Raw genomic sequence first — 22,706 nt, 5'->3', positions numbered from 1 at the left:
GAAACCCCCATCTTTTTAAGAGCTGTCTTTGAGGGTACAGAGGAGGAAGGATCACACTAATCCTACCAGTTTAAGTGTCCTCTAGGGTGCAGCCATCACTCTTAGAGAGTATTGTGTTTTCCTGTTCTTGTCACCTCTTTATTTTGACAATATTTTTCAGCCTCGCAAATCTTGCATGCATGATAGAGATCTCTCTGACTCTGATCAGACGTCCCACAATGCTAAGATCTTCCACACTGCAGGACAAAGATCCACACCCGGGATTACCATTGACAGAGAACTGACGGTGAGTCTCTTTGAGAGAAAAGCATTTATTGAAGTGTAATCCACTGGCTTCTAAAAAGGAGCCGTGCTGAGCTCTCCTGTGTTCATGCTACAGAGTTATGAAGCCTGGGCCCTTCTCTAGCCGCTCCTCTTTACTCTCCATTGGCTTATCAGAAAATCTGAATACCATAGAGTTATCTCAGAGTCACAGAAAAGTTAACGGTCTTGATTTAAAAAATGGCTGACAGGGCAGGATCGTACCCTGCAGTGAGAGCATGAGGGCTGGAACTCGGATGCCTAGCACTCATGGAGGGCCCAGTGAGCTGTCAGCCCACCTGTAATCCCAGAACTCCAGAGGCAAAAGCAGGCGATCCCAGAGGAAGCTGGCCAGACCCCAGGTTCAGTGAGGAAACCTGTCACGGTAAAGTGGAACACTAAGAAATAGTGACACCAACCTCTGGCCTCTGCACACACAAGTGGGCACATGTATGGACACTCACACATATGCCCCCCCATAAACACGTGAAGGGTAGCATAACATTGTGCGTTTATAAGAGCAATCAGAATCACTCCGATAGTAGCCTTTATGCCACAGAACAACTTACATCAATTGAAAGACTTTACTCTCTAGAACCAGGGCACCCTTCATTCTTTACTGTGTTCCTTCCTTCAGCTGGGTAGAAGAGGTGGGTTTTTATAGGTAGTCTAGGAAAAGCAAAACTAAAGAATGAGAACAGGATTTGTTATTTTACAGGTATTTTCTTAGGTAGAGTCAGGGAGACAGAAGAAAAAGTACTGGAATGGTTAACTTTAGATTACTTACTTGAAGATAATAGGATTAACCAGGTATGGAGAAAGCACATGATTTTATTGGAATGCCACCTGCATTTAGGGACTCTGGTGGCTATCTCTCCGGTTTCTCAAGAAACAATTCAGTTCAGCTTGATGGGCTCTCAATGCAGAATCATTTCTACACTTAGTTTGGTCTGTGAATGCCGAGCACAGAGACTTGTGAGAAACAATGGTTCCCATCATTTCCCTCTAACGCTTCACTGATGTTACCTAGGCAGACATTTGTTTCACTCCCAGTACATTTTCCACCTGGGCAGGACGTTGCCAGGGACTTACCTTTGCACTTTTGCTTCAGGATGTTTCAATTCGAAAATCTTACTAGATATCTAGTGAGATGTCCACAAGAGTCCTAAACCCAAGTCAGATAGCTCCACAATTCACTCATCAACCATAATTTTTTTATTTATTATGTATACAGTGTTCTGCCTGCATGTATCCCTCCCAGGCCAGAAGAGGGTACCAAATCTCATTACAGCCAGTTGTGAGCCACCACGTGGTTGTTGGGAATTGAACTCAGGACCTTTGGAAGAGCAGGCAGAGCTCTTAACCACTGAGCCATCTCTCCAGCCCCAACCATCTGGATATTAAGCTGCGCCATTTTATCAGGTCACTGGACTTTGGAAGAAGCCAACTTGACCTCAGAGAACTTCCTATGGCTCCCTTGACACCTGCTTGGTCCCTAGATCTCCCAAGTCACTCTTAATAGTATCCCTTAGCAAAGGTGGGCCCAGGCAATCACCTCAGTGGCTTCTCCCTCCTGAACCAGAGCCATTCGTGTGTTCTTGTATCTGGGCACTGGGGCAAGAAGAGAGAAAGCAGCTGTTGGGTTAATCTTAGCTGTCAACGTGACTGTATCTGGAATCAACCCCAAGCAACTGGGCACACCTGTGAGGGATTTTTCTTGATTGGAATATTTGACGTGGGAGATACATCCTAAATCCAGATCTTTTGGGGTTAGAAGACTCACCCTAAATCTGGGCCACACCCTCTGGTGGCAGCCCACATTAAAGGACATGGGAGCAGGGAGCTTTTGCTTTTGGCTGCTTGTCCTCACTCTCACTGGCAAGTTTATTTATTCTGTCCCTGAGCCACTCCTTCCCTGGAGTTAGAACCAACTTCTTCGGGATTCTACCGTGGACTGAAATGGCCGCTGTCTAGAGCTTCCCTGAGACTCCAGCACCAGAACGGGACAACTGATCCTTTCCACGGGAGAAAGTCACTGCTGGACTACTTAGAACACAGCCCGCAAGTCACTCTAATAGATCCCCCGTGTGTCCATCTGTCGGCTCTCTTGTGTGTATCCATCCTTTCAGTTCTACTCATTTAGAGAACCCTAACTGATACCGCTGCCTTTCTCAGTTTGAATACTTTCTCTACTGGGACTGGAGTATCCACGGAGGATTTTTGCAAGCTCATTATCTGAAGACTGAAATGGTATGAAGTTATAATTTATTACAAAGTTCTTGCTGTTGGTTTTGTTTTATATTTTAGAAAGCTGCTGAATCCACAGAAGGATCGGACTTTGTCTTGATTCATTCACTTGGTGTCATCACCAATCATTTTCACAACACCACGTGGGAGTGGGGAAAAGCAGAATCCTCTGGCCTCCCTGTGACCCAAACTGCTGACAGACCTTTTTCCTGCCTCTCCCTTGTCTGGGTCCTAGAGACCGACCAAGTTGGCTCCGGACTCTGTGTGGTGCTTCCCTAGGCCTTCTGCTCGAGCTCCAACTCCCCATGGCGGCGACGCTGAGCCTGGAGCCCGCGGGCCGCAGCTGCTGGGACGAGCCGCTGAGCATCGCCGTGCGCGGCCTGGCCCCCGAGCAGCCCGTCACGCTGCGTGCCGCCCTGCGCGACGAGAAAGGCGCGATCTTCCAAGCCCACGCGCGCTACCGCGCCGACCCCCACGGCGAGCTGGACCTGGCGCGCGCGCCCGCGCTGGGCGGCAGCTTCGCGGGGCTCGAGCCCATGGGGCTGCTCTGGGCCATGGAGCCCGATCGGCCTTTCTGGCGCCTGATCAAGCGCGACGTGCAGACGCCCTTCGTGGTGGAGCTGGAGGTGCTGGACGGCCACGAGCCCGACGGCGGGCGGTTGCTGGCGCGGGCGGTGCACGAGCGTCACTTCATGGCTCCCGGGGTGCGGCGCGTGCCCGTGCGCGAGGGCCGTGTGCGCGCCACGCTCTTCCTGCCTCCAGGTGGGTGAGTCCGGTGTAGAGGGGCGGGAGCGCCAGGCCTGTGTCTCCAGCGGGGCTGAATTTGGTACAGTTCACTACCCTACAGATCTCCCCAGGTAGCATGGTTAGGAAAAATAATAGACAAGGAGGGAGACTGCTACATTGCCTTTCTCTCTTGTCCTTGATCCACGCAGTCACTTCTTCATGCCCAGCTCCACAGCAGATCATACTTCAAACTTCAGTGCCTTCCTTCCAAGAATCAGCCCTTTTTTTTCTGTCAGTAGACGTTCTCTCTCTCTCTCTCTCTCTCTCTCTCTCTCTCTCTCTCTCTCTCTCTCTCTCTCTCTCTCTCTCTCTCTCTCTCTCTGCCACAGGACATTACACTCGTGTGTATGCTTTGTGTGTGCTATGTTCACGGGTGGTCAGAAGAGGGCGTCAGATCCCCAGTCCTGGGCCCTGAGAAATGAACTCCAGTCCTCTGCACTCTGCACGCACAGGAAGTTCTCACAACCACTGTGCCATCTCTCAGGCCCCCACTTCCGGTTCTCTGCAGCCCTCCAACAGAGCTCTAGGAGTGGACAGTCTAAACCTTGCCAGTCTTCCTTCCAATACAAACTCTTTACCCAGAGGCTTACCACTTTCCACTCCAACAACACCCGATTTGTACAAGTGTGCAAATAGCTTATCACGGAATCAGCCTCTGGAATGGTGTTATTTATAGCATTAATCCTCTAGAACTGTGCAATTGATTTACAAACAAAACACATACACACAAACCACACCTTTCAGTGTTCCGTGGAAATTTATGATTTTGTGTTGGGCCACACTCATAACTATCTTGTGGTTCTTGGGCCACAGTTTGGAATCTGGAAGAGGATGAAGTCATCCATGGAACTACTCAGATTTTTCTAACCCTAAGCTCTTGTGTGTGTTGTACTAGTGACACGGGGATCTGTTTTAATGGATCCCAGAAACCAACTAAAAACAATTTAGAAAGGTTTTTTAAAAGAGAAGCACATTCTCTGCACTGTGTGGTGATTTTGCCCTGCCGTTTCCCCCTCTGTAGGAGAAGGCCCCTTTCCAGGGATTATCGATGTCTACGGTGTTGGCGGGGGCCTGTTGGAATACCGAGCCAGCCTTATGGCTAGCCATGGATTTGCTACACTGGCTCTGGCTTTTTATGACTTTGAAGATCTCCCTAAGGATTTCACCATCGTGGAAGTGGACTACTTCGAGGAAGCAGTGTGCTACATGCTCCAACACCCCAAGGTTCTCCTCGTGCCCTCTACTTAGCCAGGCTCCCTGGGAATATCTGCAGAGGTGGTCGCCTGCTTCAGGGGTGCCGAAGACTCTCTGTTCTTTGTTCATGGTCCAAGTGTCTTTGGGAGACTTCCTTGACTTTGAGCATCTAGCATTTCCCCTTTCTCCGTCACATAGCTTCCTGGTGTGGAATTCTTCATAAGAATCATGGGAAGCCAGGCGGTGGGTAGCGGACGCCTTTAATCCCAGCACTCGGGAGGCAGAGGCAGGCGGATCTCTGTGAGTTCGAGTCCAGTCTGGTCTACAAGAGCTAGTTCCAGGACAGGAACCAAAAGCTACGGAGAAACCCTGTCTTGAAAATCAAAAAAAAAAAAAAAAAAAAAAAGAATCATGGGAAATTTCATTTCATAATAGTAAAATCCCTCTTGTCCTGAAGATTAGGCTTCTCATTGTTATAACCTTTCATTTTCCTCTCAAATTTAGTCCCAGCTTGCCCACCTTTTTCAGAGGTTATGAACTTTTAGTTGGACTCTGAAGTCCATGAAATTAATTATTTTCCAGTATTAGTTGGACAAAAGATTCAAATCTTGGACCAGAGCATCATCGCTTCATCCATGACTCAATACACAGCCAAATAAAAGCTTGGTTCAGGCTCACTGTGAATGAGGTCTTGACAGGCTCCCTTGTCTCAGGATTTATAGCCAATTCTTCAACGTGACTGTGTAGGCTTGTCTGCCATGGGTCCAACAGATATTCAGTATTTAGAAAGACCCTTGTGCCCTCATGGTGGCACCTACTGTATTCCTAGCACTCAGGAGACCGAGGCAGGAGGATTGAGTCTTTAACAGCCTAGACATACAACAAAATTCTTTCTTAGAAAAGAATAGTATTTTAAAAAGAAAAAGAGGTTCCCTGTGAGCTGATGTAGAGTGGAGCTAACAGCTTTCCAGGTGCAGTAAAAACTTTATTTTTATTTTTTGTATGTGGGTGTATTGCCTGCATTTGTGTCTGTCATCACATGCATGTGGTGATCACAGAGGCCAGGAGAGGGCAATGGATTCCCCTGGAACTGGAGTCACAGACGGTTGTTAGCTGCCATATGGGTGCTGGGAATCAGACCAAAATCTTCTGGAAGAACAACCAGTACTCTTGACCACTGAGCCATCTCTCCAGCCTTTCTAGTTGCATTTTAGGGTGCTTGGTAAGTTTTTTTTTTCAGTAACATTTTGGGGGTGTGCATGTTCCACAGCACACAGGTAGAATGAGGATCACTTGGAAAAATCAGTTTTCTTCTTCCACCTTGGAGTCCCAGGATTTGAACTTGGGCCATCAGATTTGGCAGCAAGCACCTTTACCCTCCAAGCCATCCCCTCAGGTCTTGAACTCCCTATGTAGCTGACTGACTTCGGACTCCCGATCCTCCTGCCTCCACTTTATAGTGCTGAGATCCTAGACGTTTTTATCACACTTAACTAGATACATTTCTGACTCTTACATCTTTTTTTTTCTCCCTAGGTAAAGGGCCCAGACATTGGGCTTCTGGGTCTTTCTCTGGGAGCTGATATTTGCCTCACCATGGCTTCGTTCTTGAAAAATGTCTCAGCCACAGTTTCCATCAATGGCTCTGCATTCAGCGGGAACAGACACATACACTACCAGCAGACCATGATACCACCATTGGGCCATGACCTGAGGAGAGTGAAGGTGGCTTTCTCTGGCATTCTGGACATTGTGGATATCCGGAACGATCCTGTGGGCGGCTGTGAGAACCCCAGTATGATCCCTATAGAGCAGGCCAAGGGGCCCATCCTCTTCATCGCTGGGCAGGACGATCATTGCTGGAGGAGCGAGCTGTACGCTCAGACAGCCTCGGAACGGCTGCAGGCTCGTGGAAAGGAGAGGCCGCAGGTAATCTCCTACCCTGGGGCTGGCCATTACATTGAGCCTCCTTACTTCCCCATGTGCCCAGCTTCTCTGCACAAAATAGTGAACAGAGCTGTGCACTGGGGAGGGGAGGTCAGGGCTCACTCCAGAGCCCAGATAGATACATGGGAGCAGATTCTGGCCTTTTTTGGCAGACACCTACAGAGTACCCAGAGCAGAGCTTCCTCTAGATTGTAGTGTGTTTGTCCGTTAGTGGACATGGTAGGTTCAAGTCACACTTTGATGTTCAGTAACTTCTTGGGGATCAGTTTTCTGCTAGATAACATTAAATTCATGTTTGGGGCATTCATGGTTTATAGGTCACTTTACTGAATAAGTTTTTAGTCAATGCAGTATTTTACTAATGTAACATGTGCTTGTGAAAGATTCAGATGCATGTGATTCAATGAATAAAGTTTTTAAAAAAAGCAACCCCTTATTAAAATGTATGCTTTCTCCTAAGTTTAGGATTTTGGTGGTGGTTGTTTTGCTTCATTGTATTGTTTTTTGTTTTTGTTTTGTTTGTTGTTTTTTGAGACAGGATCTCTTTATGTGGCTCTGGCTGGCCTGGAACTTGCTATGTAGAGGAAGCTGGCCTCAAACTCACAGAGATTGTCCAGCTTTTGCCTCCTGAGAGCTGGACTTAGAGGCGTGCATCGCCGCACTCAGCATTCATCTCCCTCTTCAGTTAATGCTTTGGCTCGTAGTTCAGTTTTAAAGGCAGTGACTGCCCCGGCTAGTTTCATGTCAACCTGACACAAGCTATAGTCATCTGGAAGGAGATTGAGAATGCCAGCTGTAGGGCATTTTCTTAGTACCCAGAGGGGAGGGCCCAGCCCATTGCGGGTGGTGCAACCCCTGGGCTGGTGGTCCTGGGTTCTATAAGAAAGCAGGTTGAGCCAGCCAGTAAGCAGCACCCCTCCATGACCCCTGCATCAGCTTCTGCCTCCAGGTTCCTGCCCTGTTTGACTTCCTGTCCTGACTTCCTGCGATGATGGCCATGTAAGCAGAGTAAGCCCTCTCCTCCCCAGGTTGCTTTGGTCAGGTGCTTCATCACAGAGCAGCCCTAACTAAGGCAGTGACTTGTTTGTCACAGTGAGAGAATAGTCATCTGATGCTCCAGCTATAAGCAACAGGGTAGATTGTTTGCCAGAGCATTGCCTTTTTACTATACAAATCAGAAGAATCCTTTGAGAAGACGAGACTCTGCCTGCGGGACAGTTAAGGAAACTCTGCTCCAGAGATAACTGGTTGTGGTCTTTCTGTCCCACTCTGAGGTTATAAATCAGATGTGGGGAAATTACTCTGTCATTCCAAGGGGATTATTCCTGACTTTCTTCAACATCAGGGCTGTGTGGCACTGTACACATGTACTGGAAGAGACAGTATCCGTGAGTTTGATACTAAAGACACTGAGCCCCGTATTAGGAACACAATAACCCTCTCCAGGATAAAAACAAAGAAAATGGTCCCTACCACATCACAGTTACTCACCGTAGGGCCATATTTCTACATTGAATGGCGGCCAGACTTCCAGGCCATAGCTTGCACCTACCACACAAGAGGTGGTCACCTCCCTAACAAAGGGTCAGGATATGCTAATGTTGTTCTGCTCCTTCTTTGTCATTTGGAGGACAACTGGGATAGGGATGTTAATTTGGTTTACATGACAGAGCTGGCACACAGAGCAGGAAGATACACTTGACAGAGCAGGCATAGGCAGATGTGTAGACATGACCACAGCCTGGTTACCTAGGAAACAATGCTAATGAATTTCCCCCTCAGTTTATGTTTTGGTATATAAGGCTGTTCGGAGAATAAACGCAGAGGAATTTTCTTTCTTTTTTTTTTTTTTTTTTTTTTTTTTTTTTTTTTTAATGGTTTTTCGAGACAGGGTTTCTCTGTGGTTTTGGAGCCTGTCCTGGAACTCACTCTTGTAGACCAGGCTGGTCTCGAACTCACAGAGATCCTCCTGCCTCTGCCTCCCGAGTGCTGGGATTAAAGGCGTGCGCCACCACCACCCGGCACGCAGAGGAATTTTCAGGATGTGAACTCAGGATTTCATGAGGGATCACTGAGAATCTCTCTCCTGAAAGGCATGTGAGTTGTGTCTTTAATCCCACACCTCCCCTCTGGTCCGGAGAAATAATTTAGGGGCCGAGCTGGCACCGGACCCCGACATAATGGCACCCGGACATAGGCTAATCAGTGAATCCCCCCAAAAAGTCTGAGAAGTGACCAGACATATGGAGGAAAATGTGAGGAACCCAGGAGAAAAAAACTGCACCATAGGCGGATATGTGAGTAATGAGTGCTCGAAAACAGAGAAGAGAATTTCAAGAAGTATAGAGAAGTGGGAAAATTAAATTGGGAGTAAAAAATTTGTAAATAATAAGTTATATATATGGGATAAGGAAACAGTATTCAAATATATATGTTGATAGCTGAAGGAAGTTAAAGTGGAACAGAAACAAAGGCAGAGATATTTAGAATCTGTAAGCGTGATAGACGCAGAGATACAACTTTTGTCGCTTGCTAAATGGGTAGAAAAAGTCTCCGCTGAGATTGAGGTGCAGGCGCAGGAGTCTAACCCACTTGCGGGGGTGGTGGTGGGGGGTGGTGGTGGGGGGTGGGGGTGGGGGGTGGTGGTGGGGGGTGGTGGTGGGGGTGGGGGGTGGGGGGTGGTGGGGGGGGGTGGTGGGGAGGCAAGCAGGAGACTGAGTAACTTTCGAGAACAAATTTGACCACACAGTCAGCAGCCCGGAGCCGGCCAATAGAACAAAGGAGAGGATTCAGGAATTCTCCTAATTTTATGATTACAAGTTAAAATAAAAAAAGACAGTTTAAAATCGGCGTGGCTACCCTCGCCAGAGCTTGTGATGGCAGGCCGGCAGATGGGGGGAGCCTGCGTCCTGCCCCCTCCCTCCCGCTGTGTGGCCTGGCTTCAGCAGGGAGCTGAAAGGCAGGTTTGGAGAAAAGGTAGCCTCAGAGACCTGCAGTTTCAGGATAATTAAAAACGAACAAGCAGGATAAATATGCTTCTTTTTCCATTTCACAATTTTTGCTTCTTTGTCGAAAACCTGATGTTTGTAGGCATGTGGGTTCATATCCCAGATGGATTGATAATCAGTCCCTTTGATCCTCATATCCGTGTTCAAGCTGTTTTCAGTCCTGAGGCTCTGTGGTGAAGTTTGAAGTCAGAGATTGTGGTGCATTCAGAAGTTCCTCGTTGTACAGGATTTTAGGATTGTTTAGACTAACCTGAGTTTTTGTTTTCCTTATGAGGTTGAGGATTGGTCTTTTGAGGTCTATGAAGAATTATGCTATAATTTTAATGGGCATTTGCATTGAATCTGTAGATTGATTTCAGTAAGACTGTCATTTTTTGCTTGTTGGTTCTATCTTCACAAAAGAATAGGAGATCTTTCCATTTTCTGATGTCTTCATTTTCTTCAAAGATTTAAAACTCTTGTCCTAAAGGTTTTTCCACTTGTTTGGTTAAAGTTACTCCAAAATATTTTATGGTATTTATGGCTATTGTAAAGGATGATGTTTCTCATTTATCATATGTGTAGAAGAGGTGCATTTTGGGTTGTTTTCAGATTCTGCTTTGAATATAGTTGAACACATGTCCTTATGGTATGGTTGAGCATCATTTTTGTATAGGCCCAAAACTGGTATTGCTGAGTTTTAAGATAAATTGTTGCCTAAATTTTTGAGAAATCCCCATACTAGGATCCAAAGCAGCTGTGCCAGTTTGCACTTCCACCAGCAGTGGAGGAGTTTTCTGTACCCAGCATTCTCTTCAGCATAAATTATCAGCAGTGTTTTTAATCCTGTCATTCTTATAAGGGTAAGATGGAATCTCAGAGTTTTGATTTGCATTTCTCTAATGGCTAGGGATGTTACACTTGAGCATTTTTTAGTGTCTTTCAGTCATTTTGAGTTCATCTGTTGAGAGTTTTTGGTTTAGGCTTGTACCATATATTTTTATTGGAAGAAGCTTCTCGGTTTTAGGAGATCTCATTTATTGATTGTTTCTCTCAATGTCTGTGCCAGTGAGGCTGTGTTTGAGATGCACCAGTACATTCAAATGTACTTCTAACTTTTTCTTCCGTGAGGTTCAATGTGGTTGGTTTTATATTGAGGTCTTTGCTTTATTTAAACTTGAATTTTGTGCATAGAGATAAATATGGATCTATTTTCATTCTTCCACGTGTTGATTGTCCAGTTATACCAGCACCATTAGTAGAATATGCTTTTTCCATTTTCCTATCAGCTAGGCAGACTTGCAACTTAAGAGTAGGATGGTTTACAAATGCAAATGTTTAATTATATATACAATGGTTAAAGTCTTAGTTATAATATTCTTATGGTAGATATCGAGCTACAAAGTAAAATTCTTTTTTTTTTTTCGAGACAGGGTTTCTCCGTAGCTTTTTGGTTCCTGTCCTGGAACTAGCTCTTGTAGACCAGGCTGGCCTCGAACTCCCAGAGATCCGCCTGCCTCTGCCTCCCGAGTGCTGGGATTAAAGGCGTGCGCCACCACCGCCTGGCCAAAGTAAAATTCTTTTTTTTTTTTTTTTTTTTTTTTGGCTTTTCGAGACAGGGTTTCTCTGTGGCTTTGGAGCCTGTCCTGGAACTAGCTCTTGTAGACCAGGCTGGTCTCGAACTCACAGAGATTCACCTGCCTCTGCCTCCCAAGTGCTGGAATTAAAGGCGTGCGCCACCACTGCCCGACTCAAATAAAATTCTTAAAGGGAACAATGAGCCAATTTCCAGTAGACAGTTTATAGAAGCTGCCAAACAGGTACTCGAACAGGTAGAGTATACAATAATCAGCAAGTAGAGAATATTAATTATGATTCAGTTATGGCAAACATATGTATTAAGTACAAAACTTATTCTACAACAGTTTTATGAAAAACAAAATGCTTTTTATAGCCGCACTTTCCAGTTTTGCCAGTTAAGATATGAAACTCTTAATTTAAAGCAGTAGCTGGTCTAATTCAAAAGAGCAGGATAAAATCTAGAAAATAGTTTAGCAGAGAATTGGCTATGATCAATGTTTCTTATACTAAGCAATAGATTAATTGATAATTTTAAGATAGTGATTCTTGGACAATTGTGTTTGCTCAATTCGAAGGCGAGAGTAATGGTCTTTTTCCAGATGATCGTTGCTGCAATTTGCACAACTATATTTTGCTAATGTTATAGCTAAAGATCCCTTAAAGGATGTTATGAAAAAATTTTACAAATGGCTTTCCCAACAGAAAGACTGCATAAATGGTTAATAATGAAAAGGAACTGTGGAGTGTACCATGGCTCCTTGAAAACAACTTAAAAGGATAGAAGTTGCAGTCAGATCTACTGCAGACAGATCTGGCATGGTGACACCAAGGAGACCTTGCTAAGGCAAGGTGAAAAAGCCCTTGCAATGAATTATGAAAAGACCCGGGCTATATTTATTTGGGGTCGAGGATGTGTTTGCTTTTTCACAGAAAGAAAATAGAACTGGATGAGATGACTGCATTTACAGTAAAGGAGTGGCAGACCAGATGACATCATAGCTGCAAATGTCCCATAGAGGAGTTTGGAGAAAGGAGCTGGAGAGGAGTCCTTGGCCCAGTCTTGATCTGCAGGACCTGCTGCCACCACTCTACACTGCAGAGTGCCATGCTGCTCTGAGGGGCAGATGCTGAGCTGCTTCCAGACTCATAATTGTTAATATAAACTGCCTCCAGTTTATATTAACAAAATCTTGGCATCCTGAGGCTCTGTGTTCCCTCTTTAGTTACTTGCTTACTAACAAGCCTCTGCTTGTGGAGGTTAAACAAGTGATCCATGTATACACATGAGCATGTACACATATGTCTGCAGGCAGAATTTTCCTGTTCTGAGCACCTGCTCCCAAATAACTAACATGGAAACTTAATATGAATTATAAATGCTCTATCAATAGCTCAGGCTTATTATTAACTAGCTCTTACATTTTAACTTAACCTATATTTCTTATTTATGCTCTGACATGTGGCGGTACCTTTATTAACATGGCGTGTTCATCTCCTGTTCCCTCTGTATCTGTCTGGGGACTCCTCTGACTCCACCCTTCCGCCTTCCTTCATTCTCAGTTCATGTCAAGGTCCAGCCCCAACATAAATTATTTCTTGAACCAGCGTGGAAGTGTGGGAATAATTGAGACACAACTCACATGACTTTGTCGGGAGGGAGTTTTCAGGGATCCCTCATGAAATCCTGAGTTCACATCCTGAAAATCTACCTGTGTTCATTCTCGAAACAGCTTTTATACCAAAACATAAACTGAGGGGGAAATCATTAGCATTCTGTTTCCTAGGTAGCCAGGAGAATGATTGCGGTCACATCCACACCTTTCTATGTCCATTTTGTAACGTCTTCCTATCTACGTCTGCTCTGTATGCCTGCTCTGTCACGTAGACTGAATTAACACTTCTTTCCCAGGCGTCCTCCCAAATTACAATGGAAGGAACAGAACAACATTAGCCTATCCTGACCACTTGCTTTGGCTGGTGTGAATTTGTCTCACTATCAAAGGGCTAGGCGACCACCTTCTATGTGGCAGGTACAAATTGCGCCTTGCCAGGTTGCTCAGAATTTTGACTGCCATACAATGTAGAAATATGGGCCTGCATAATACGGCCCCTATAAATTCGGCTTTCCCTCCTAACTTTATCTTGTTCTGCTATTGGCCAGTCAGTTTGTTTATTAAACCAATCATAGCAACATATATTCATACAGAATATATGTACAGAAGGGTTATTCCACAGCATATCCAAATTAACACATCTTTGTCCAGTTAAAATAATATTCCATAACAGGCTACCTTATATTCTCTTTTGTACAACTTATTGTTTGCACGAGTGGCGTGCTCTACTTCAAACATAATGGACCTGGTTTAGTATTACAAATATGTTGAACCCTAATATATATAATAGGGGTGTGACAGTCAGCCCTAACCTGCTGACGCTGTGTTTTTGCCTGCCCAGAAATGAACTGCTCTATCCCAGTCAGTAGAGTGCTCAGACCGGAGCAGTAATTTACACAGGTTCCCATTCTTTATGGGATGTTGAATGCCTAGTGATCCTCGGGGCCTGCAGATGAGGTAAGAATAGGCTAATGGGCTGCAAGGTATTAACAGCTGCCTTTGCTTCCAGCTTATCACCTGAGAAAGGGGTGAAATTGTCTTCTTAGGACTTTATAATGGGAAAGCAAACAATGTAGGGGAGTAAAACATGTTCCTGCCCAGCTGTGGGTTCCATGGACAGCTGGAATGCATGCCTTTCTGGTGTCCACCTTAAAAACCCCTCCTTAAGCCCCCTACCACATGGCATGCTGTATTGGCTCTAAGGCTGTCACCCTTCTGCTAGCAGAAGAATAAATTCATCTAATCTAAATTTGAATTGTGTCTAAGTCCAGTTTCTCCCACAGCATCTGGAAGTCCTACTGAGATCCCTGGGAGACCTCAGACTCAGGACTGGGAGCTGGGACAGATTCTGCCTGGGGAGCCTGTAAAATGGGAGAGGCCCTAGGGGGGCTTGGAAGTCTGGGGAGCCCATGGCCATGACTGACACAATTTAGTGGTCACACATTGCAGTGTGACACACAAATTTAGTGTGTCACAACTTAGTGACACAGTTTAGAGGATAGCTCTTGAGGGAGCAAGACCAAAGTTGACTTGATAGGTCCCGGGGGGGGGGGGGGGGGAGAGCAGGGCAGACTACGACCACCGAAAATTTGCAAATTGGAATCAAAACAAAGTAAGACAATGCACATCTGCAACTCAGCCTGAGCGGTAAGTTGTTCTGTTTTAAAGTCTGGACATCTGGAGACACAAAGACCTTTGGAGAGACACAGACAACCTCTGTCTTACAGGGACATAAGGGCTTTGCTGTGACAGACGTTTGCAGGTTTGTTTTGGTTTTGGCATGTGGAAGGTGTAAGTGTTACAGCCCTGAGAGGAAAGGCTTCCCCAGTGAAAGTGCCACAGCTCTGAAGGGAAAGGTTTCCTGGCAGTCAAAAGCCAAGGATTACTGCAAAGTCACACCCGCAAACAAAGCTCGCACAAGAGATTTACTGGGAGGGGAAACCCCAGCGGAGTGCCTCTGCTTGGTGAGAAGCAGCAGAGAACTGAAACGACGGGGTTTATATAGGGTTTCTTGGGGTGGGATGGGGTCTGGGATTAGAGAATTCTGTGGCTTGATTTGGGCATTTTGTTTTCCCTGTACAGAGGGGCCTGGCCACTCTCCTGCCTTGACAGACAGAGAACAGCTATTAGAGCCATTAGAGAAGCGGGGGAACGGGAGACCTGGCTGATGGAGGTCCTCAGGGCCCAGCCATTGGAGCTCCTGGGTAGGAGCTGGCCACTCGTGCCTCCAGTGATCAGGCCCAGTCTGCAGTGTGGTCCATGGATGGAGCTTGGTGGCCAGAGGTCTCCAGGACAGGGCTTACACGGGGTCTCTGAGCACTGCAGAGAAGGCCATGCCACCTGCCTGAATAACTAACAGCTGGCATAAATAACTAACACAAGGACTTTGGAATTTAGACTAGGAAAGAGGTTGAACACTGCAGGAAGAGCTTGGTGGGTCATTCTAGCAGGAGCCTGGTTCTGTGCACCGAGAACAGTGTGGGCTGTAGCAACAACTCAAGAGGCTGCAGAAGACAGCATTCTTGTGATATTTTGGCAACTAATCTGACTGCTGTCTGCCCTTGTCCTAAGAACTTGTTATAGGTTAAATTAAAAAAAAAACAGACTGTATTTTTTAATATAAAGTATTAAAAATTAGATATTGTGGTTTCTTGGTGTTGTTTTTTTGTTTTGTTTTGTTTAATGTATTATTTACCTTTCCTTAGGAATGTCCTTATACTTGAAGGTACAGAGATAAGGCAAATTGGATAAGGCAAATTATTCAAAGGCTCCTGTTTGGTTGCTCATTAGATCCTGTCTGCTTTGTTTAAAGGTAATTCTACATTTCTGTGCACTCTAGGCATGAAAACATGTAAGTTTTGGTGTGTTTTCATTTCTGAACACTCTCATGTCAGAAAACCTTTGCTAGACTGGCAAGGTGGCTCAGTAGGTAAAAAATGTTTGGGTGCAAGCCCGAAGACCTAAATCCTGGAGACCTACAGCGGGAGGAGAAACCTGACTCTGATACTAACTTCTGACTTCCTCACGTGCACACACGTGCCGTGCCCTCCCCCCCCCCACACACACACACAGAGGGAAGGAGAGAGAGGGAGGGAGGGAAAGAGGTATGTGCACACACAGGTACTAATACACCTTTCTGGGGGAAGGAGCTGCTGCTCAAACTCTGGGCCACAGTCGTCGTGGGTCAGTGCTCTATCAGTGAGCTATGTCCCTTGCCATCATATAGTAAGTAGCTCTGCATGCTTTTATTTTATCAACCCATTCTTCATTAAATGCGTTTAAGCCATGAGCATAGCAATGAATAAAAAAAAATCTTTTCATCTTATGCCTTCTATATTGGATAATCCCAGTAGACTATCACTCTCTCTACAGAATAAACTTGGCCTAGTGAGGCTGGAGAGATGGCTCAGCAGGTATATGGTGCTTTCTAAACAATCACAATGGCCAGAGTTCAGATCTGAGGACTCACATAACAGTCCACGCACCCTGCCTGCTCTTGTAACCCAAGTCTACGAGGGGAAGGGACAGGAGGATCACCGGCTTGCTAGCTTCTGGCCTACCCAAGAAAAGGCAAGTGTCAGTTTCAAAGAGAGACAGTGCTTCAAAGGAATATGTGAAGAGTGATGGAGGAGGTCAGTTAGCCTGGTCTTGTCCGTGTGCATGTATAGGCTTGTGTACCTGAATTTACATGTGTGCAAATGCCACTCACACACATGTTGGGAAATATTACTTTAAGGTATGTGACTTTTGTCTGCATTTGCTTAACTCTGGGAAGCTGTGTTATTGTGCCTGTCTAAAGTACCTGATGGTCTAATAAAGAGCAGAACGGTCAATAGCGTGGCAGGAGCAAGGATAGGCGGGGCTGGCAGACAGAGAGGATAAACAGGAGAAATCTGGGAGAAAAAAAGAGCAAGAGAACAAGGAGAGAAGGACATCAGGGGCCAGAGAACAAGGAGAGGAGGACATCAGGGGCCAGCCATAGAGTAAGAAGGAAAGTAAGATACACAGAAGTGAGAAAAAGGTAAAAGCCCAGAGGGAAAAGGTAGATGGGTTAATTTAAGATAAGAAAAGCTGGCAAGAAACAAGCCAAGCTAAGGCAGAGCACTCATAACTAAGATTAAGTCTCCACTGTGATTTATTTGGGAGCTGGGTGGTGGGCCCCTCAAAGAGTTGAAGAGCAAAAGCCATCACACACACACACATGCACATACACACACAAAAAAAAATCTGATTATTTTGCCATCCCAATGGAGTAGAGAGAGTCTTTAAACAGTTTTCCAAATAACATTTCTGAAAATGCTTCTCATTCATGTTGACTAACCTAGCAAAGAAACAGGCAGAAATTTTTGTTTTTCTATTCAAGGTTACTTGAAGCCTTGTGATTTTGTCCCATTCAGGCTAACAGGTAGACATCTAAGAGTTACGCCCTAAACTTGAGACTGGAAAAAGGTAATAACGACAGGAAAAGAAACTTATTAGAACTAAATTACTATGGAGATTGTTTGACTTAAAAATTGGTCCGCAGCCTTCAGAAGATTATTTTAGATGCCCATTTGTCTTGTTTTGTAAGAAATACAGTACATTAGATTCTCTTTAATGAACTCATAAATTTAATTGTGTGTGTGTGTGTGTGTGGTCAGAGGACAGCATTTGGGAGTCCGTTCTTTCCTATCATGGATTCCAGTGATGGTCTCTGTTGTCAGGATTGTATATTTTGTGCTTTTACCCACTGAGTCAACTCATCGGCCCCTCCTCTAGTGACTAGAATTTTAAAATAAAAGCTATGTATCTTTTGGAATATGTGTTTGTGTGCGTGTGTCCACATGGTAAAATCCCCAAAGGAATTCTGTTCTAACTGGCTTATGAATAAAGGGGCACTCATATAAATAAATTTTGGAAAGTAACCTGAATCACTTCTAGTTCACACAATCTAAGTAGACCTTTGTTGAGCAACAAAAATGAAGACATTCTCATAACTGTTAGCACACGTTTATTTACAAGTGCATTTTTTCATTACATTGTGTGTGTATGTGTGTGTGTGTGTGTCAGCTCTGTCCTTCAACCATGTGGGCTGTGGGGGTTGCACTCAGGTGGCAGGCCAGTGGAGCATCTCTCTGGACCTCTCCATTGGACAGACAGACAGGGTTATGTGTATTTTATGTGTGTGTGAGTTGCTTTTGCCTTGGGGTGACGGCACACCTGTAGAACAATGTGGAAAGGGTCTATCCCGGAATGCACGGTGTTCATGGGAGCAGCAGCTGTGACTTCTCACTCCCTCACTCTGCAGGACGTGGTGGTGCATGCCTTTAGTCCCTGTGCTCAGTGGGCAGAGGCAGGCGGATCTCTGTGAGTCTGAAGACAGCCTGATCTACAAAATGAATTCCAGGACAGCCAGGGCAATACAGAGAAACCCTATCTTGAAAACAAACAAACAAACAACAGCATTAAAGACTTCTCACTTCATGGTAGATGAGGAAGCTGGAAGAGCTAGACTGACCAGGTGGTCTTCTCCTAGGTCTCCTGGCCTCCTTCTCCCCCTCTCCTCTTCCTTTCTCCCTCCTTTCTTCTTCCTCTCATTCCTAATCTTGAGACAATGCAGCCCTGGCCAGCCTGGGACTTAGTATATAGATCCTGAGTGCCGGGATTAAAGGTGTGCCCACACACCACCACTGGGGTCAGATGATTTCTCAATAAAATTTTCTTCTCCTAGTAAAAAAATTGCAGTGGTTCAGTAGTAAAGTCGACTCCAGAGACTATTAAACTTTCCTAAGTGCATGGTCCAGTAACTTTAATTACTGCACTATTAAACTCTTTATTAATGTTTTCTGTACCTCTGACAATGATTTTTAAGTTACAGTCATTGTCAAATAGTCTTATTAAAAATGAAACTAAATGTTGAAATAAATTTGATACATTTTTATAAAGAGAAAAGAATTGCAGTGGTTTTGATAGTCAGTCACGAAGTCTGTTTTTGTTCTGAAGCATTTTCCTGCTTTACGCTCTTCACTAACTGACCTCTGTCTGTCTCTGTCTCTCTGAGACAAGTCTCTTCATTAGCCCTAGCTGTCCTGAAACTTACTGTGTGGACCAGGCTGGCCTCTGCAGACTCAGGGCTGGGCCTAAAGGCACGCACCGCCACACCTGTGTCCTGTTTAAACAACAGCTCCGTGCCCCGGCTCTGTGGCAATGCTTATTGGCCATCGCATAAAATTATAAAAGGGATCAAGGGTCAAGGGATCAAGGGTCCAGGAAACATTTAATTTCTCAACTTGAGTTATCAGCTGCAATGAGGGGAAAGGTCTTTGCAAATACTCAAGTAGGTGACTTAAAGATAAGCGTTTTGAGGAGTCGAGAGAGGTGGACACCAAGCTGTCACCAGGATGACAAGACTTTGCACACACACAGTGGTAGTGGTCATTTTGAAAACTGTGCCTTCCATTTCAATCAATTAACCTTCCTATTGTGTTCGGCTCTCAAATGTCCTCCAACCGCCATGTGCTAAAGTCTGTTTCGAGTCTGTGGCACCATTGGGAGGTGATGCAACCTTCAGGCGGTAGGAGCCTGAGGGAAGGAAGAAGAGACACCACAGGGAGCATGCCCTTGAGGGAGATTTGCCCCTCCTCTCACTCTGCTGCCCCGCCAGGGGCAGCTCTGGTCTGTCCCATGTCCTGCAGTGGTGTTCTGTATAAACAATTCTGCTGGTTTTGTTGTTGTTGTTGTTGTTGTTTTTTTTTGTTTTTTTTTTTTTTGAGAAACTGTGTAGTTGTAAAACATTTTCGAAATTAAAAGTTCAGATCCTCTGTGGTAGTTTACTCTTAGAGCTGGCCGACTTTTATTCTGTCTCTCTATGTTTTGTAGAGGAGGCTTCAAGGTAGACAGCTTGTGGTGGTCTAGCTCGTCCACAGCTTTTTAAAAGGTGGAGGTTTCGAAGTCCTCACACTTAGCTTTGAGTATAGTCAGCTTCGCGTGCTTATGACAAACCCACCTGAGCTACTCAGTTTATTAGTACAGGGAGAAAGGGAGAAAGGTGATTTTAGCTCCTGGCTTCAGAGGTCTCATTCCTAGGTAGTTTGGCTCTGGGTCTGTGGTAAGGCAGAACGCCACCTAAGTTTCAATTCCATGATTGGAATTTTCACACACATGACTGAATTTTACATTTAGTTCAGTCTTCTGTAGGAACTTTCTGAACAACGCCACTACCTGGTCTCTTTCGATCGGCTGCCTTTGACTGACGTTTCTAACCACGCCTCTTTTGACACGTGGCCAGCCCTTTGGCCCACTTGGCAGCTAGGAGCTGACCTCTCCCTCGTGCTTCAAGAAATTTCAGTTCTCCAATACTTTTCCTCATGTGTACCTAGCGGGAAAGCGGGAAATAAATGTCTCAATCCCAGTTCAGACAATGAAGTTTCTCTCTCTTGGCGGCTTGAGTTCGGACCCAGATGCCAGATTCGGCAGCTCAGCCTTTCCCACACTGAGAGTTCAGAACCCCGTGTCGCTTAGTCATGGTGACTTGCAGAGACAGAGAGAAGCCCTCTGGGAGTGTCCTGACCAGAAGTAGCCAGAGAAATGCTGTTCTACATCAGAAAACCTATTCTATCTATTCATGAAGCCCTGGCCCTAGTTAGGGACCCAGAAATTCTCGCTCGGGGTTAATTCGGGAGACAGCCTGTCTGTCATCTGGGTAGTCCAGCCATTTCACTGGGTACCTGGAATCGATGGACTAGAATTTGTGTGAGGTCAATTCCTCTCACGTCTGTCTGTGGAAAGGTATGATTGATACCTGCACAACAAACATACTTACCTTTCCTGCAGCTCCTAGAACCAGCTCTCCCCTGCAAAGGTGTATGAAGGGCAAGACCTGGGTCACCTCCTCAGCTGCTTCTCTCTCAGGTACAAACAGCCATATGTGTCTTCACGGCATGGAAAGTCACAGGCAAGGACGGGAGAAGGTGGCTTTCTGCGTTCTGCCTAGCTATATATTTCTGCCTCCGTGCTGGAGATATACTAACCAGGAAAGCTCTTTGCAAGCCAAGTTCCTCCATCTGGCAGCAGCTACCTTCTAGAGCAAACTCTCAGACCCGGGACCTAGTTGTACAATAATCACAAGCTGTTCATGCACTTCTTGCCTAGTCAGGGGTGGTTGAAGCCCTTCTCCGTCCATCTCTGGCTTCTACAGTATTAGCTCTTGACCTTGTCTGTCTGCTGGTCAGTATTGCTCCTTGAAAGGTCTTGCAGGTCTTAGACCTTGGTGGGGTAGGCTAGCCACTAACCTATGCTCTCTTTGTTTCTAGGTTATGTGGTCAGCTCATAGACTTACTGTGGGCCTTTTCCTTTACTGTCTACCGAGAGTCAACAGTTACCATGGCTACCAACACACAGCCGTGTTCTCCTTGGTCACCTCCTATTTAGCTCAGAGTCAGGAAAGACTGCAATAGGTCATTTTTTTTTTAATTCACCCTTAGAATTTAATCAGTTACAGTTAGCTACATTAGAAGCATCACATATCAGCGGGCGACAATGCCTTGCCTGTGTGGCCCCAGGGAAGGAGTCTCAGGGGAAGCCAGTATGCCTGCCAACGCTGGCCCAGCTCAGCTGTCTCATGGCCAGCTACAAGCCCTTTTATTTCTCTATTCCCAACTTCACAACTTAGACTCTAACCTTTTAACTTTGGTCTCTGTTTCTGCATAGCAGTTGCTCATGCTTTTGTAATAAGTTCATTTACAAAACCCTTTTAAATATCCCTCTTTGCTTCAACTGTCTTTTTGCTGAACTCTGATACAGCCTCAAACTGACATTCAGCTGAGTTGGAAAACACCAATTCCCTGCTTGGTGTTAGGACAGATTTAACCTGCTAGCCCGTTGAATCATCCTGAGAAAACTTTTCCGTTAAGGACAATTAATTACATATCTTGATAGGGAACTGGAAGAGGGCAGAGCGGTGGCCCAGACCTGTGTTCCCAGAATTGGGAAGGTGGAGGCAGGAGGATCAGGAGTTCTAGGCCATCCTCAATAACATAGCAAGATCAAGGTCAACTTGAACCAGGTGGAACACTCTGGAAACAACCACCACCTGGGATTTGATCTTTTGGAGGCGAGGCCCTGGCAGTGGCACCAGGACCTCTGCCGGGTGCATGAACTGGCTTTTTGGAGCCCATTCCCTATGTGGTGGGATACTTTGCTCAGACTTGATGCAGAGGGGAGGGGTTTGGTCTCACCTCATCTTTGTTGATTACCCAAGGAAGGCTCTACCCACTCTGAGGAGTGGATGGGTGAGGGGGTGAAAAGGGGGGAAGTGGGAGGTGGGAAGAGTCAAGGGATGGGGAACTGGACTTGGTATGAAACATTAAATTTAGGGGCTAGAGAGATGGCTCAGTGGTTAAGAGCACTGCCTGCTCTTCCAGAGGTCCTGAGTTCAATTCCCAGCAACCACATGGTGGCTCACAACCATCTGTAATGAGATCTGATGCCCTCTTCTGGCCTGCAGACAGAATACCAAGAATACTGTATACATAATAAATTAGTAAATCTTTAAAAAAAAGAAAGAAAAATTAAATTAAAAAAAAAACCCACCACCACCATCATCACCGCCCCCACCCCACTACCTGGAAGGTGATTAAGGGGCAGAATCAGTCTACCCCAGAAGGTCTGATTTCCACAGAAGTAGCTCCAGGTTCCCCAACAAGAAGAGAAAGGCTGAGTCTGGAAAAGGCTTGGTGAGGGCATAAAGAAGAGGAGGGCTTGTGGCCCTGTTTCCTCATGGATTACTAGAATTACAGTTTTCTGAGATGCTTTGACACAATCCGGATTTTTGGAACGATATCTTTTTCAGTCTTTCTTTTATACATTATTTCAGCTCTCACCAGAATGTAAAACAAGATTAATCATTACTCATCTTCCGCACTGTAGGATCTAACACCGCTAGGGGGCATGGCACAGAGGCTGCCATCAAAGAACTCCGAAGGGTTTGAAGCTGTCACAGCAGGTCCTGGAAGGCCTGAAGCACCTAGACAAAGACAGAATCTGAAGCAACACACGAATTTGCCGCCAAGAA

General features: G+C 45.6%; 1 protein-coding gene across 3 annotated transcripts; it reads left to right on the top strand.

The window, feature by feature from the left end:
• The first annotated feature begins 2,821 nt into the window (after positions 1 to 2,821).
• Positions 2,822 to 6,767, top strand: LOC130882582 (peroxisomal succinyl-coenzyme A thioesterase). 3 transcript variants are annotated; one of them, XR_009057844.1, is made up of 3 exons: positions 2,822 to 3,309; positions 4,355 to 4,770; positions 6,064 to 6,162. XR_009057844.1 is itself a non-coding variant. In XM_057782824.1 (3 exons), exons 1-3 carry the CDS (start codon positions 2,853 to 2,855, stop codon positions 6,667 to 6,669), a joined length of 1,266 nt encoding a protein of 421 aa, XP_057638807.1. In that variant the 5' UTR covers positions 2,822 to 2,852; the 3' UTR covers positions 6,670 to 6,767. The 3 variants fall into 3 exon arrangements, 1 of the variants encoding a protein (XP_057638807.1); XR_009057845.1 differs by having other exon boundaries at positions 4,355 to 4,827; positions 6,064 to 6,143; XM_057782824.1 differs by having other exon boundaries at positions 4,355 to 4,557; positions 6,064 to 6,767.
• The last annotated feature ends 15,939 nt before the right edge of the window (positions 6,768 to 22,706 follow it).

The sequence above is a fragment of the Chionomys nivalis genome, chromosome 10, assembly GCF_950005125.1.
Source record: "Chionomys nivalis chromosome 10, mChiNiv1.1, whole genome shotgun sequence".
Lineage (NCBI taxonomy): Eukaryota > Metazoa > Chordata > Mammalia > Rodentia > Cricetidae > Chionomys > Chionomys nivalis.
Note: the sequence above shows the minus strand (reverse complement) of the source record. Positions and strands in the feature narration are given on the sequence as shown.